General features: G+C 48.2%; 1 protein-coding gene across 3 annotated transcripts; it reads right to left on the minus strand.

Moving 5' to 3' along the window:
- Positions 1–1513: 1513 nt before the first annotated feature.
- On the minus strand, positions 1514–9048 carry LOC113177521 (phospholipase A and acyltransferase 2-like). Of its 3 annotated transcripts, none has more exons than XM_077797446.1 (5): positions 8985–9002; positions 6824–7003; positions 6605–6713; positions 3440–3708; positions 1514–1744 (listed from the first exon to the last, which is right to left on the minus strand). In XM_077797446.1, the coding sequence occupies exons 1-5, from the start codon at positions 8994–8996 to the stop codon at positions 1616–1618; spliced, it is 699 nt and encodes a 232-aa protein (XP_077653572.1). In that variant the 5' UTR covers positions 8997–9002; the 3' UTR covers positions 1514–1615. The 3 variants fall into 3 exon arrangements, with proteins under 3 accessions (XP_077653572.1, XP_026237853.2, XP_026237854.2); XM_026382068.2 differs by having other exon boundaries at positions 1514–1796; XM_026382069.2 differs by lacking the exon at positions 6824–7003 and having other exon boundaries at positions 8985–9048.
- Positions 9049–15441: the final 6393 nt, after the last annotated feature.

The raw sequence follows: 15441 nt of genomic DNA on the forward strand, positions 1-15441 counted from the left end.
GGGGAATCAGATCTTATGAGTAATGTGAGCTCCAGTTGCTAATTCCAGACAATGGATCTCCTCTGGTGCAGGATCCAAGCTCTCTGCAGTTCTTGAGGGGCCAAAGTTGGAGCCAGGATTGCCCCCACATGTCATTCTCCACTGCACCTGAACCAGGACCTTCAGTCACTGACCTGGCCTGACCTGCAATCCTCTGCAAGTGAAACTGCTTCATGGCCATGTGGGAATTATGTGATGGACCCCATTGGGCAGAGCCGATTGGCCCAGTGGGCCTTGTGATGAAAGGGCAGCCAATGGGTAGGCCAAGCTGTGTGTTGCACTGGGCCAAACAGATACTCCCAGGAACTAGTGTGGGAGCAGGTAGCAGAGAACAGTGGTGTTGAGCTGAGGCAGAAAGCAGAGCAGAGGGGAATGAGGGATCAGAGATGAGAGGCAGGGCCAGCAGATGTGGTGAGGAAGCAGGAGCTCTGAGGAGGTGGAAGAGACAGGCAGAAACAAGACATGGAGAGCAGAGGGAAGGAGTGACTCCAATCACTGTTTGCATCAAGAGTGGCCAGAGGAAGGCAGGTGGGCACTAGTGACAGGGTCACACTCTTCCACACAACTCAAGCCCATGAGACACCAGCCCTGGCTGACCCGGTGGTTTCCCTTCTTGCCTGTCATTCAGGTCAGTCTCCTTGCTGTCCTGTGTGTGTCCTCACACCACTTCAATAAAAATTACCTTGAAGAGGAAGGAAGCAGAAAAGCATGAAGGGCCAGGAGCCTGTGTGTGCCAGCACAGGCTGTGACAGCAGGCTGCAGTTGGTGTGGCTTAAACCACAGACTCCTACTGTGCACAGTTGAGCTCTGGAGGCTGGTGTCTTAGTCTGTTCTCTGTTGCTAATAAGGAAACACCACAGACTGGGCAAGTGATAAAGGAAAGAAGTTTTGGCTCATGGTGTGGACCAAGGTCATCAGGCCACACCTGGAGATGGATTTCTTGCTGGCAGAGTCCTGAGGCATTGCAGGAATCACACAGAAAGAGACAAGGAGCACCTAAGGCACAGAGCCAAGGTGGCTTTTATAGGAAACCCATCCTGAGATACCCACTAGACCACCAACCCACTCATCTAGTAATCATCTAACCACATGAATGGATTAATCCTTAAAATTAATACCTCTTAAGGGGAATTGTGTTACAACATGGATTTCTAAGGGACAAACTAAATTGAAATCACAGCGGCTGGGAAATCCAAGATCAAGGTGAGGCAGACATGGTGTCCAGAGGTTCTTCTTGGCGGGCAGTTGGCCCACTTTTCAGTAAGGCTGCACATGGCAGTGGGAGGGAAAGAGAGCTCTTGTCGCTCTTCCTCTTCTTCTAAGGACACTAACCCACATTGGGGGTCCTATTCTCACCACCTTTTCTAAACCTAGAGACGGCTTTACACTACCATCTCTGAAGAGCACACATTGGTGGTTAGCGAATCAACATGTGCATTTTGGGTGGGAGGGGACACAAACATTGAGACCATGATATTGTGCAATCTCCTCTTTAATAGAATTTGTGCTGGCAGCATTTCCTCAGATAAAGGCTTCCTGTGCTTTGATTCAGCTTTACTAACCCAAGTGCTCATGATTACAGAAGAGAGTGAGATCTGTAAACCAGCTTGCTCAAATCCCCCAGAGTTAACTGGTGCCGCCAACATGACGCCTTGGATTTATTAACTGTTCCGCAGTTTTCTGGCCACTGCCCTGAAGGCGAATCCTGGAACACCAAATAAAATTGTAATAACAAACGTGATGATTCCATTAATCACCTGCAATAGAAGAGAAGAGCGGGGAGTGGGTCACTGTCCACATCAGGAGTCTGAGCAGAGATTGTTGGGCAAGGAACCTGCAGCTCAGGAAAGACCCATGGTCCCTGTCCTCTTCACCACATCCCAGAGGGAAACACTAAGGGCAGGGAGGTGAGGGGTGTTTCAAACCGAGATGGGGACAAGGGTGAAGGGGGCAAGTGGGGGTCTCTAGAGTCAGGGAGGTAAAAAATGATGAAGGGTGATCCAGTAAATGCAATGAGGCAGCTGAGTGTTCTCCCTGGCAACAATTGAAGTTCAGATCATACTATTTGGTGGAGATGGCAGGAGGTCCTGGTTTTCTGATGAGTACATTCCAAAGGCATCCCTCTCAGAGTTGGAGAAAAACCCTTCTGAGTTGTAAGGCCACTATCTGTGTCTGTGTGAGCTTCCTATCTTCCACTCCGTGTCTCATAGATTCAGAGGAAGGATTCCTAGTTAAAGTTTGTTTCAACAAATGTACTAAGACAGGGAGGTCTTGCAACTATCATCTGCTTGGAAAAAATATAACACATGCCAGGCAAGTCTTGACCTTAAGTGTGACCCTGTCACCAATTAATGCCAATCTGCTTGGATAAAAAATAGAACTTTCCCACACAGGGATTTGAAAGGGGATTGGGAACTTCCTCAGACAGAGCTTCATGTTCCACAGGCCATGCTAGATGTTAGTGGTCTATCAGAGCAAAGTGTGGGCAGAGTCACTAGGGGCCCAGAGTTCTGCAGTGCCCAGTAACCCAACAGAGAGGCCTCCTGAAACAATGTGAGCTGGTGTCATGGTGACGGGCATTAACACTTTCAATGTGAACTGAAAAGTTGTCAGTTTTTGACTAGAAAAATTGTCTGATTTCATTGACAGTTTTAAAATAACACTGGGCTTGGCTATTTGAATTATGTAGAAGTCATTTTTCACACATTAAATAAGCTAGTTGTGTAACTCCAAGGTTGTCAAGAAAATTTGGAATGAAATCATGGATGCAAACTGCAAAAAATACATCATCTGTAAATATTTTACATTTATGATTTTTGAACTTTTTGATTGTTACCTAAAAATGTATAATGTAATATTTCATAGTTTTGGGTTTCTTTTGTGTGTGTGTGTGTGTGTGTGTGTGTGTGGTGTTGGCAATAGAACTCGGGGTCTCATGCACACCAGGCAAGTGCCCTGCCACTGAGCTACAGCCCCAGTACTTCAAGTTCTTTAAAACCAAGACTTGTCACCCAATGTCCCATTGGTCAAATCTTGCCTGTCACCTATTTCTACAAAAGTAAATAAATGTAAACAATCAAGCTCTATTGGAACACAGCCTCGCCTGTTGGTTTACAAAGACTATGGCTGCTACAGAGTGACCCTGGCAGAGTAAAGAGAGGGACTAACTGACCCACAAAAGCTGAAGTGATTCCTGTTGACCTTGTGCAGGAAAAATGGGCCCAACATGACCAGGGTCCCCTTCTCGTGGTCCCCACTGCTCACTCTGCCAGCTTCCCTGACCCCCGATCACGGGCAATGTCCAGATCAGATTGCACTGCCAGCCCTCAGCAGGTTCGCAGCCCCTGTCAGCTGGGGAATGGTCTGGTACCAGGGAAGGGGACACAGGCTGAAGGCACACCTGGTCACTGCGGGAAACTCCGTAGCGCAGCTTGTTCACAAAGTGCTCACAGTTGTTCTCGGTCAATGAATAGCGAATGTATTTCCCCACCATTTCCTCTGCCTGCTGGACAATTTTGTCAGGTGGCTGTGGCTCATACTTGTTATCGTTCTTGTTATTGACCCGGTACTTGTTTCCTCCAGCCACCACCGACAGCAGCTCCTTCTTCACTATGGCTCTGTTACCCACGACGGAACCCAAGCCGCTCACGCTAGGTCCTGCCGCTTCACCTGTGGAAACAGTGGACTCAGGCCAGGGCAAGGCTGTAGAGTCCTCACTGCAAATTGGGACAGAAGTGATTTTCAGAAAGTTTTGTCCTCCTCCCCTGGACAGCGTCCTTCCCAGTGCTCATTCCCAGCTGGAGCAGTGCTGTAAGCAGCCCTCCACCCAGGGGTGGCTCAGTGTGGCTGCAATGCTTTTCACTGCCTCCCCCCACCTGGGAAATCTTAGTGTCATGGGACCTGACTCGGGCATGGACATTTACTCTATTATTAATTCCTTTCATATGGGAGATTCTGGAGTCCAGTGTTGAAGGAATCAGAACTAAAATGAGAAAGTGAAAATGATACCTTCAAATATGCTCTTAAGAAACTCACTGGAACCATAGTTGAAATCAGTGGAAACTCTGTGAGTACATGGAGTGTTTCTGTAGTAGCAGACCAATACTCAGGGCATGTCTGGAGAAGGAATCAATCATATTTAATTGGGGGTATAACTTGTGGAAATTTCTATCAAATTGGTAAGAATGTGTTATACTTTTACCCTGGTTTAAAGCCCAGTCATTCAACCTAGCATCGTGCCAATGCCAAGGTGCCAAGAATAATCATGGTATCCATAAATACACTTGGTGGTAGGTAATGGGATCTACCTGCAAACACGCACACTTTCTCTCTGTCTCTTTCACATTGGATTATTCATTATTTGTAGTAAAAAGATATACAAAGATTTCCAATCTAAGGGAACTGTATGCTGCAGCCTGGGATATCTGCATAAAATATTCCTCCATAATTGAATTTTTCAAGAATTTCCAAAGCCGATCATGAAGAGAAACTGGGTATTATTATTTTTTTTTTAGCATGCTCTTTATTTAAGTGGAAATCTCTGAACTAGAAAAGCATGACCAATATTTCTACAAGGCCTGAAAAAGGTTCTAACAACACATTAAATTCTCTTTTGTATAAAAAAACTTTAATTTTAGTTTTAAGTGGATACAATATCTTTATTTTACATTTATGTGGTGCTGAGGATAGAACCCAGTGCCTCATACATGGTAGGAGAGCACTCTACCACTGAGCACAACCCCAGCCCCTCACTAAATTCTCTTTAGGCAGCCTGACATAGAAGTTTAGCTTCAAACCTCCACAGGAAAAAGGTTTTCAATAGCCTAACTGCTCCACAGAAGGAACTGAAGTTCTCACTGTGGAAAAGGCTGCTTGTAAGACAATGAACGTGGGGCGGTAACCCGGGCCCTGAAAGAGCTAAAGGATGGATCCAGGTACTTCCTGGGACCAAGGAGACCTGATCAGGAGACATGCCTCCCAAATCAACTGCTTATGTCTGGGCTCCTGGAGACCTGGCCTTGGAAGGTTCCCAAGCACCTACTATTCTTCTTCACCAGTTGCACTAACAACATCCTGTGCATGTGGTGTATTCTCAAGGGAGGTGAAGTTTGTTAGAAGACACGCATTACAGATGCCCTCTGAGCACTAAGCCACCCAACTACATTCACATAACCCTGTGAAGGATCTGCTGGGTCCTGGTTTACCATCTACGAGGTCCCCTGAAGGACAAACATTTGGTGACCAAGAGTAATCTTGGGGACTTTTAAACAGATATGGAAATGAGGCCACAGACTGAATGTAGCCTCAAACCCCATAACTAGGCATGATGTGGAGGCACCTTCCGGTATTCTCAGACACCCCGGAGGCTGAGGCAGGAGGAGGTCATACTGTGGCCAGCTTAAGTAACTCAGTGAGAGTCTGACTCAAAATAAAATTTTTAAAGGGCTGGGATGTAGCTCATGGTTAGAGCACCCTGGGTTCAACCCCCAGGGCTTCAACCAAACCAAACAAACCAACAAGAACAAAGGGCCCACCTCATGCAGCCCTAACTGGACACTGTCCTGATTTCCCCAGAGCCAGCACTAGCCCAGACAGACCTCCCTCTCCTGCTGTGAGCAGGACCTTGCTGCCATCCCAGGGGTTGGACACCAACCAGGGAGCCCCCGCAGCAGCACAGCCTAAGGGGGGCAGGTTCCTAGAGGCCAGGCTCAGGGACAAATGCACTCCCTCAATGACGCTTCAACAACTGAGTGTGAGCACTGCTGTGAGCTGAGCTCTTTGTCATTTGCTGTTCAAAGTCCCTGAGTTTGTGAGCTGCTGTAGGTGCCACAGAAGGTCTCAATGTCTCCCACTTGACCGACTTCCTATGTGCACACAGGTGCATGTCCACACCACTCTACTAGTGACTTGAAGGACTGGACAGTGTTCCTCTGGGTGCAGGTGAGTGGGGTTTCCAGCATGTCCGCGTGTCCCTTAAGGCCATGATGCTGGGCCAGAGAGGGAGGAGGCCCCACACCTGGCCAGGCCCTGCACAGGCTCTCCCTGGCCTCCTTCATTTCTCTCCCTCATGGCCTGGGAGACAGGAATCCCTATCCCTGCTCTTCTGAAGTGGAGCTCAACTGACTGAGGTGAAGCCAAACGCTCCACAGTCAGCAGGCAGAGGAGCAGGATTCCAGGCTGGCCCTGGGGAGTGGAGGCCCACACCTGTCCATTGCTCTCTGCAGCCAGGTATAAACTCTTGGAAGGATCAACTCCTTCTACTGTTGTTTGACCTTGCAGAACTCCACAGACACAGGGGACTAGACCTTTGGAGGGATGCTCATCAACTACAGCGGGATCAACTGGGACTGAACCTGCTCTAAAATGGAAACAGGTCAACAATTCTCCCTGAACTCACTGATAATGAGGACTAGCAGAGATACAGCCAGAGCAAAGAGCATGATTCATTCAGTAAGTGCTGACTGAGAGCCTGCTGTGCCAGGCAGTGTGAGGACCAGCACATAACTGTGCCTGCATTCCTACTCTTGATCTCAGCCCTTGTGTTTAATAGAGAAACCATGCTTACTTGGTGAAGTCAGATGCACCACATAGCCTTTCCCCACATAGATGGCCCAGTGTTCAAATGTGCCACGAAAAATTTCAATGAGGTCTCCACGTTTGGGTCTTGTTCTGTCCTGCAACAGAAATATCAGACACAGATAGAGGGGGCCTTTGTATGGGATGTTTTAAAATCTGACCTGCAAGAAGACCCAACCCAGTCCTACAGGATCCCTGTGCTCATCACCTGAGGAATCAGAGAGGAGAAATTGCTCCATACACAGGTGGGAAGCCTCTCCACTCCATTTACCATGTGCTTGCTAGCCTGGAAAGGTCTCAGGACAAGGAGGAGATGGAAAGGGGTGTCTCTCAGGGACCATGGCAGTCGGTCTGCATCACAGGAGTGTGGGGCGGTGATGTGCACCAGCTGCAGAGAGCACATTTTATGCCCAGAGAATGTTTATATCAGCAAATGTCGATATGATTCCCAAGAACGTCCAAAACGCATCTTAAGGGCCACCACCAGCCATGCTCTTGGGCTTCAGTGATGCTCATAATGTACAGAGTGTCCTTGTTCAGAGCCCAACGTTCCAAACACTGCAGAACAGTTGACCCCACTGTCCATCATCCTAAGAAGTACCATCACCGTCTTCCACAGATGAGAAGACTGGGTCTTAGGATGGTTAGGTGACTTTCCTAGAGAGCAGAAGATCCAGAAGAAACTGAGTCTCAGGGTTTCCAATATTCATGCCTGAACAATCCCAGATAGTCCCGGACAAACTGGGGCAGCTGGAGTCTGGGCTCCAGGCCAAAATCAATAGAGAGAAAGACAGGATGTGTTTGGGAATCAGAGGGGAGGGGTTCTCTTTGAAGTTCATATGAGTGAGTTGTATTTCTAGAATACAATGATGCAATCAGCTGCCCTCCCCCAAACTCAGCTGAGCCCAGCATCTGGCCCAGTGCACCCTGCCAGGGAGCTGAGCTGCTGCAGAGAGAAGTGAGGATGCAGCTGCCTGGAGGAGGTGGGAGATCTCCTGGGAGTTCAAGTCCTTGGCAGCAAGGATCAGGAGTCATCTTGACCCAAGGGGGGCTGATCAGAGCATCAGAAAGGTAATACCTGCTGGCAGTGGTCAGGCCTGGCTGTAGTCCCAGTGACTGGGAGCCTGTGGCAGGAGGATCACATGTTTGAAGCCAGCCTGGGCCACTAGGAGACCTGGCCTCACAGTGAAGATTAAGAAGAGCTGGGAAGTAGCTCGTTCATAGAGAGCACTTGCCTCGCTTGCTCAAGGTCCTGGTTTCAATCCCTCGTACTGGGAAAAAATCAGCACACATGTACTGAAATACAGCAGATCGGTTCTAGGAAACACGTTTAAGTAATGAGAAAGATTCAAGTGTATCTAGATGAGCTGTACTCAGGGAACCCAGTTAAAAACCACCATAAAACACAAGGCTACAAGTCAGCACTGATAAGGGAGCTATATAGAGGTGAGTAGAACCATCTGGCAGAGTGTACCCCAAACTGCTTCAGGGGGAAGAGACAACACAGGGGGTCTGGGAGAAGGGCTGATTCTTCATGCTCAGGGCTTCCACTTGGATTTTGGTTTCTTCTTTTTTTAAAATTCTCTTTCAAAATCCCTTTATAAGTGCATTATATTTGTACATAATGATGAGTGTTCTGTTGCCTATACACACCTGCACCAATATAGCAATATAATATGCCCAGTTTCACTCCCTAACACCTCTCCCTCACCTCCTTCTTCCCACCCCAGTCCTTTCCTCTATTGATGTCCCTTGGACTTTCTGCCTTTTGTTTCTTAAAAAAGGCAAATACATTCACATATTACTGTGAATAAATTTGAAAATGTAATTAAATTAAAACAACAAAACTAAATGCTTTGGAAACTAAATGCTCCTCCATCATTCAAGAATTCCTCTGATCTTAACTGGAAGATCATTGCCCGTTTTCTTCTTTTTTAAAAAAATCTTTAGTTGTAGATGGACACAATATCTTTATTTTATTTGCTTATTTTTATGTGATGCAGGGGATCAAACCCAGTGCCTCACATGTGCTCTCTACCACTGAGTCATAACCCCGTCCCAATAAGGTGCTTCCTGAAACCTGGTTTGGGTAAAGAAAAGCCTTCAGTGAGGTGCCAGGAGGCAGCCAGCACTCAGGAGACCAAACCCCACACAGCAGCTGAGGCAGGGAAGCCTCTGGGCTCCTGGACCCAAACCATGGTTCCTTTCCTGCTGTGGGAGAGCCCCAGACCTGCAGCCCACCTGCCCCTCTCCCTTCCTGTCCCCTCTACACCTGAGCTGGAGCCAACAAGGACAACACATTTATCCCACTAACAGACTGCCACAGTTGCTTTTAAATGAAATCTTCAAAACCCTTTTTGGGGACTTACCGAAGAACACATCGTTCTGTCCAGAAGTGCTGTGTGTTGCAGTCGGGGTGTCCGGACTGCTTTTATTTAGATTTGAGTTTCATTTTCCTGTAACTTCACCTAGCCTAGCCTTCAATAGCGGAAAAATAGATCAAATTTCACATACAAATTTTAATCTTCCAACAAATGCAGGGCACACATCCCAGAGACAGTTAGATATGGAAATCACTTGGAGGGGAGACAGATCAGAGCCCAGTGTGCATTCAGGAGGATTTGCGGACATCTGTGGTCAGGGGAACATTAAAAAATCCCCAAGTGTCAGGGGGAAAGGAGAGACAGTGGAACAAGCAAGTGCTGATACTGAAAAAAATAAATCAAAAAACAAAAACCCCAAAACCCACCCATGTCTTGGGGGTGTGGGGAAGGCAGGAGGGAGGGACAGAGCCTTAGGGAGGGGTTTCCAGGAATTAGGGGCTCTGAGGACACAAACACACCCCACAAGGAGGAGCGAACATCTCCAGAACAGGCAAATATTTCCACCAACTTCCAAACAACCACACCACCTGGAACAGGCCACCAGAGACATTTCCACACCCTGGAAACCCAGGAGCCCGCGTGGCCAGAGGATGGGAAGAAACCCTCCCTTCCTCTCCCCCAGGTCCGAAGCGCATTCAGTGTAGCCCAACAGGAAACCCAAACCCTACTCCCTGGTGTGAAGAGCTGCTGCTTTAGACACCAGTGTGCGACCCACCCAAGCCCCTCACAAGCCTCTCTCTTCTGACACCCACTTCTTAACAGCAAGGGGCGGGAGGGAGTGGGCACAGCTCAGCACCCTCACTGTGGGGTGTGGAGGGAGCAAGGGCCAGCCGCATGCCCTCTTCAGGCTCCAGGAAGACAGGGCTGTGGGTGAGCACACAGGGGGACTGGAACCACAGCTAGCAGACTCCATCTTCAGGGTCCACAGCGTCACTGTAGACGTGCTGTTCCACAGCCCATGCTGCTCCTGTGGACACGGGGCCTCTCTCAGCATCTCCATGCCAGTGTCCTCGGGCTTGCGTGGGACCCTCCTTACGGACTTTCCCAACCTCATTCTGGAGGGAGAGAGTGGGGGTAGGTTCAGCTGATTCCCTCAGGTCAGGGGAACATTTAAAAATCCCCAAGTATCAGGGGGAAAGGAGAGAAAGGGAAACAAGCAAGGGCTGATACCAATGTCCAGAGCCTCATGGGCAGTCCCCACATCTTTGGGTGGATGACAGTGAACCAAGGGGTCTCATTTTGCTGATGGGTGGGTGCTAGCCACTTTTAACAATATCACAGCCCCATGTGCTGAGCAGTAGGCTGGGTGGGGGGCACTGATGGCCAAAGGGATAGCAGGTGAGGGACAACTTGGGGTGTGCAGGGTGGTGATGAATGCAAGACCACAGTCCTTGTGCTAGACTTTTAGCTCTTCAGTTAATCCAGTGTGATCAGTGCCAGAAACTCAGGCCCAGGAGCCACGTGAGAGGAGTCAGCAACCAAGGTGGGTCCAGCTGAAATGCTGCCTGTCCCCAGCTGGTGCCTACAGCAGCTGAGCTGGGCCAGGGGGCCAGTGTGCTCCTCCTGGGCGAGTCAGAACCCAGGCCCGGCCTGCTGGGAACACTGGGCACTGCATCAAGGAGCTGCAGACCCAGCACTTTGTAGTTTTCATTATTTTGAGATACGTTCTTCCTAAATTGCCAAGTCTGGCCTCAAACTTGAGATCCTCTTCCCTTAGCCTCCTGAGTTGCTGGAATGACTCCTGTATGCTATTGTGTACAGCTGTGCTAGCCTGGACTAGGAAAGCCTCTACAAAAATTCTACTATTATATGAAAGAGATTTTCCATGGGAGACAATGGGTTCTTTCCAAGGCACATCTCCTTTCTGTGTCCATGGGGCTTGAGTACGGGTCTTGGGCTGGGGAGGGGAGGTACTGAGAGTGGCCTGTGAAGGGAGACAGGTCCTTGCTGTAGAAGGCGTGTATCTGGGCCTTGGGGGCTGGGCTCACACTCCGTCCATACTCAGCCTGCATTCTGGGCTTCTGGCTGGTGAGCTTTTTCCTTGCCTGCCTCTCTGTGAGGAGAGTTTGGGTCTCTCCAAGCCCCAGAGAACACCTCTGTCCCTCTTCTTCCTTCCACAAGCTTTTCCTCCCAGTTCAAGGTGATTCTCGCCTCACCCTGTGATCCCTGATGTGTCCAACCTTGACTTTCTGTTAGAGAAGTTCTCAGCAGGGTTGAGTTCAGCCCTATCATGGTAATTAGAAAAGGGAGAAACCAGGTTCTTATAATTATAAAAAATGGAACAGTTCCTAGAGGGCATGTTTTATAATTTGGAAAAGGGAGGATGAGGGGGTTGTGTTGCCCTGTCCCCAGAAAAATCCCTGGCCCTGTGTCCTCATGGAGGCAGAGGCTCAACCTCAGAGCTCAGCTCCTTTCTGCTCACAGTGCCCTGGCCATGACCTTGGGTGATGGAAGATGAAAGAGAAACTCTCTCCTGCTGTCTCAGCCTTGCTGGGGCTGCCCCAGGCTGGGGTGCAGGAGGAGGTGGACAGGAGGCCTGGCTCTGCTCCAGTCCAAGTCAGGCCCCGAGATGGATCTTGGAGATGCAGGGAGGGAGGCCAAGCCGTCAGAATGTTTTCTCCTTGATGCTGGAAGAAGCTCAGAAAGGCACAGGGAATTGTGGCCCATCCTGTTCCTTGCACGATGGGCTCCAGGATCTAGGTCCCAGAGAGGGTCAGTTGAGCCAGAAGGGCAGTGAGGGCAGCCTGGTGGGAAGGAGTCTGGATGGGAATGGGAAGAGGGGGAGTGGGCATGGGGAGGGGGTTGGGCCAGGGAGACCCAGGGGTGCAGAAGAGCAGAGACCAGAGGGAGCACTAGGTGAGTGGAGGTCGAGGCCCTGGGTGGACCTGGGGGAAGAGCCCAGGGAGGGGAGGGAGGGAGGAAGTGTTGGTGAGGAAGGGCATGTGGTCTGGGGTCTGGGTATGGGGCAGAGGGACAGGAGGTGGGGAAGCTGGCAGGAGGCTATGGGGGTCGTGGAAGCAGGAAGGGAACTGCCCTGATTAAGTTAGTAGTCAGGAGGTGGAGGAGGAAAGGAATCGGGAGAGAGTCTGAGGTCTGCAGGAACTGGACTTTGTGACTGGAGGTGGTGGCCGTGTGGGCTGTGGGACAGAGTTGAGCAGAGCGTGGGGCAGGAGGAGGATGTACAGTGACCCCTCTTTTGGTATTGAGGAGCCTTGAATAAGGGGTTGGAGGAGATCTCATTCATGAGATCAGGCCTGAAGAGGGAAGAGGAATAGAAAAAGAATTGTTTTATGATGCTGAGGTGCCCTGGTGGAGTTCTGAGAGTGAGGACAGTGGCGGGGAACGAGGAGCAGAGCGGGGGCCCTGGGGTGACTCATGAGGGCTATGGGCAGGGGGAGGGTCCAGCTCAGCCTCTGCACACAAGTGACCTGAGCATATCCCTCCCCTTCCCTGAGTCCCAACCCCTGCACCTCCACAAGGAGAGATTCACCCCTCTGCCTCCTGTTGTGGTGTGGATTGGATCACGGGAGGGACAGCACCTGAATCAGATGTGCACATCTCTGAGGACAACGGTGTGTCTCCTGCCTGACCTCCTGTTGGGGAACATGAGATCTTTCATGGAGTATGTGTCAGGGCCTCAGCTACTGGAGAAGGGCATCCTGAGGCCACTCGATATTCACTGGTTCAAAGAAGAAGATCTCATCATAGAGTCACACCCACAGCTAAGATTTATTAAAGCAAAGGACCCAGAGCAAGACGGACAGAGGAAAGGGCACCTGGGGAGACGTCCTGAGGAAGCCAGGTGCGAGCTTCCAGGACCCCCTCCAGTGGACTCAGAGGGGATCACTCAAGTCCTTACTAATGAACTGGGACAACATGTGTGGAGGGTGGTCTACCTGAGAAGATCCCCAGTGTAGACGTCCAGGGTCTCAGTCCAGGGAGCGTCTCCTACTTCCTCTCTGCCTGGCATGTCCTGAAGCCATAGACTCCCAGAAGGCAGGCAGCATGCAGTGTAGACCACATTGTTCATACAGAGGGTTTAGACATGGTGAGTCATTGTGATCACTGAGGGCAAGGTTTACCTGCCCAGTTCCCAGACTCAGCCAACAGCCAACCTCGTGAGTAGGTCTCCCTAGGGATGCCTGTCTCTGATATGGTATGTAAAATCCTTGTGTGTAAGATACACCGATTCCAAGTATGTGGGCACCCACAGCCTCAAAACTGTGGAGGAAAAAAAATCTGGAAAATGTAAAAGACAGATAAACAGTTGCAATTGGAGACTTGACTTTCCTCTCACATAACTGACAGAGTTCATGGGAGGAGACCATCAAGGACCCAGAACTGAACACCACCCCCGAGTAATCGACCTAACTGACATCCACTGACCACTTCACCCACAACAGCAGAACACACGCTCCTTGTGAGTGCCCAGGCACATTTCCAATGTGCTCTTGTTCTAGATGATGAAAAAAAAAAAAAAAACAAACAAACCCTTACAAATTAAAAACCTGGAAATCATCCAATATATACTTTCTTACAAAAAGAGGATTAAACTAGAACTCAATAACAGAAGAATACAAGAATAACCTCCACTACTTGCAGTTGGACAACATGCTTCTAAATAACCCAAGTATCAAATAGGAAGTCTCCATGGACATTAAAACATATTTTAAATGACCCCAAATCACAATGCAGAAGATCAACATTTGCGAGTTACAGCTAATGCAGGATGGAGAAGGAACTTTATAGAACTAAATGCATATTTTAGCAGAGAAGAAAACTGAGAGTCAGGATACTGAGTTTCCATCTGAAGAAGTTAGAAAAGAGTAAATAAGTGCAAAACGGGTCAGAAGGAAGGAAAATGAAGATAAGAGCAGCAATCCGTACAATGAGCAACAGAAAAGGAGAAAATCATAGCTCCAAAATCTGGTTCTTCTAAAAGACCAAAAGTTAAACCTCTAGTGAGAGCTACAGAGGCATAAAGGAAAATGACACAGAATGCCCATGTTAAGAGTGAAGGAGGGGCTTTCAGACAAGGTCTGGCAGATATTAAATGAGAAAAAATAATATCACAATTAAAATTGAGCAACTTGGATTAAATGAACTAATTTCTTAAAAATCACCAACAACCAAAATGCATCTAGATGAAATAGATACTCTGAATAGCTCTACAAGTATTGACTGGGGTGCATTTTTACTTTATAATCACTGAAAAAGAAAGGTCCAGGTTTAGAAGGCTGGCCTGGCAAAGGGAGGAGGGAAAAGTTCCATTCCATGAAGCTATTTCAGGAAACAGAGAAGGGAACCTTCATCTCCTCCATTTAGAATGACATGCCAATCTGACAGCTGAGCATTAATAAATAAACCCAGAGATCAACATCTCTCATGAACACAGAGGTAAAAATCCTCAAAAAAACATCAGAGGATCAAACTGAGCTCTTTTCAAAAGGAACACTCCCACATGACCCCATGGACTTGATCCCAGGAACCCAAGTGTGGCTGGATCTTTGAAAATCAAATAAATAAAATAAAATAAAATAGAGGAAATGAGGAGGGAAGGATAGGCCTTCATAGAGATATGGGGAAAGTCATTAGTGTAAAAGAAGGAGATTAAGAGGGGGAGTGGAGGGATGGCAAAGGCGAGGCAATGCTCAATGCGTTCTTCAAAAATCATGTGCACATATAAATACACCACGGGGAATTCCACCTTTATGCATAAGTAAATGAAGGAATCAAATACAAAAAAATTATTGAAACAAAATAAATCTAGCCGAGGAGAGAAAGGAGAATGTGGGAGGTGAGGGAGGCCAGGAGGGAAAAGGGAGGGGAAAGGGGGATCATGAACTGAAATTGAATTCTATGCATGTATGAGTTTGTCTGGATGAACCCAATTACTCTGGATAACTGTATTGTTAAAATTTAAAAATCGATTAAAAGAAAAAAACAACTAATCCAGAACCCCTGGTAATTCCTTGCAGGGGTGTAAATCAATTTAAATACTTTGGAAAACCATTTGTCTCTGTACATTAGAGGTCACTTTACATTCCCTCAACCATGGTCCAGCAGTTCTACTGCTGTACTGTGCTCGAAAGATACCAACACACAGAGCTATCAATGCACATATGCCAGAATGCTCTTTTATCTCAAATCAGTGAGGAATCAGTTCTCCCATTGACTTGGTCTCTTGTGTTCCATTAGTCACAGTTTTACCTTGTTATAGTTTCTACATTCTTCATGGTAATTTTCATCATAGGTTTTTCTCTGGGAGTCCAGTATGCCCTGTACTTACATCTGCAGGATGATGGAGGGCTTTACCAATCTAATTCAGGGATTCCTCTAGTGAGTACTGAAAACATAGACATTTATCTTGCACATAGAAAAGGCTTGGTTTTGCAATTTATCATAAAAGACTTGTACATTTTCGTCCCAGAGCTCTGTGAGG

The sequence above is a fragment of the Urocitellus parryii genome, chromosome 4 (assembly GCF_045843805.1).
Source record: "Urocitellus parryii isolate mUroPar1 chromosome 4, mUroPar1.hap1, whole genome shotgun sequence".
Classification (NCBI taxonomy): Eukaryota; Metazoa; Chordata; class Mammalia; order Rodentia; family Sciuridae; genus Urocitellus; species Urocitellus parryii.

What these genes read in the sequence shown, in the direction of transcription:
- LOC113177521 (XM_077797446.1), bottom strand. An exon ending in TCTCCTCTCTGATTCCTCAG is followed by an intron (nt 6,714 to 6,823) that starts GTGATGAGCACA and finishes TTTCTGTTGCAG; the next exon opens with GACAGAACAAGACCCAAACG. An exon ending in GAGTTTCCCGCAGTGACCAG is followed by an intron (nt 1,745 to 3,439) that starts GTGTGCCTTCAG and finishes TTGGTGTTCCAG; the next exon opens with GATTCGCCTTCAGGGCAGTG.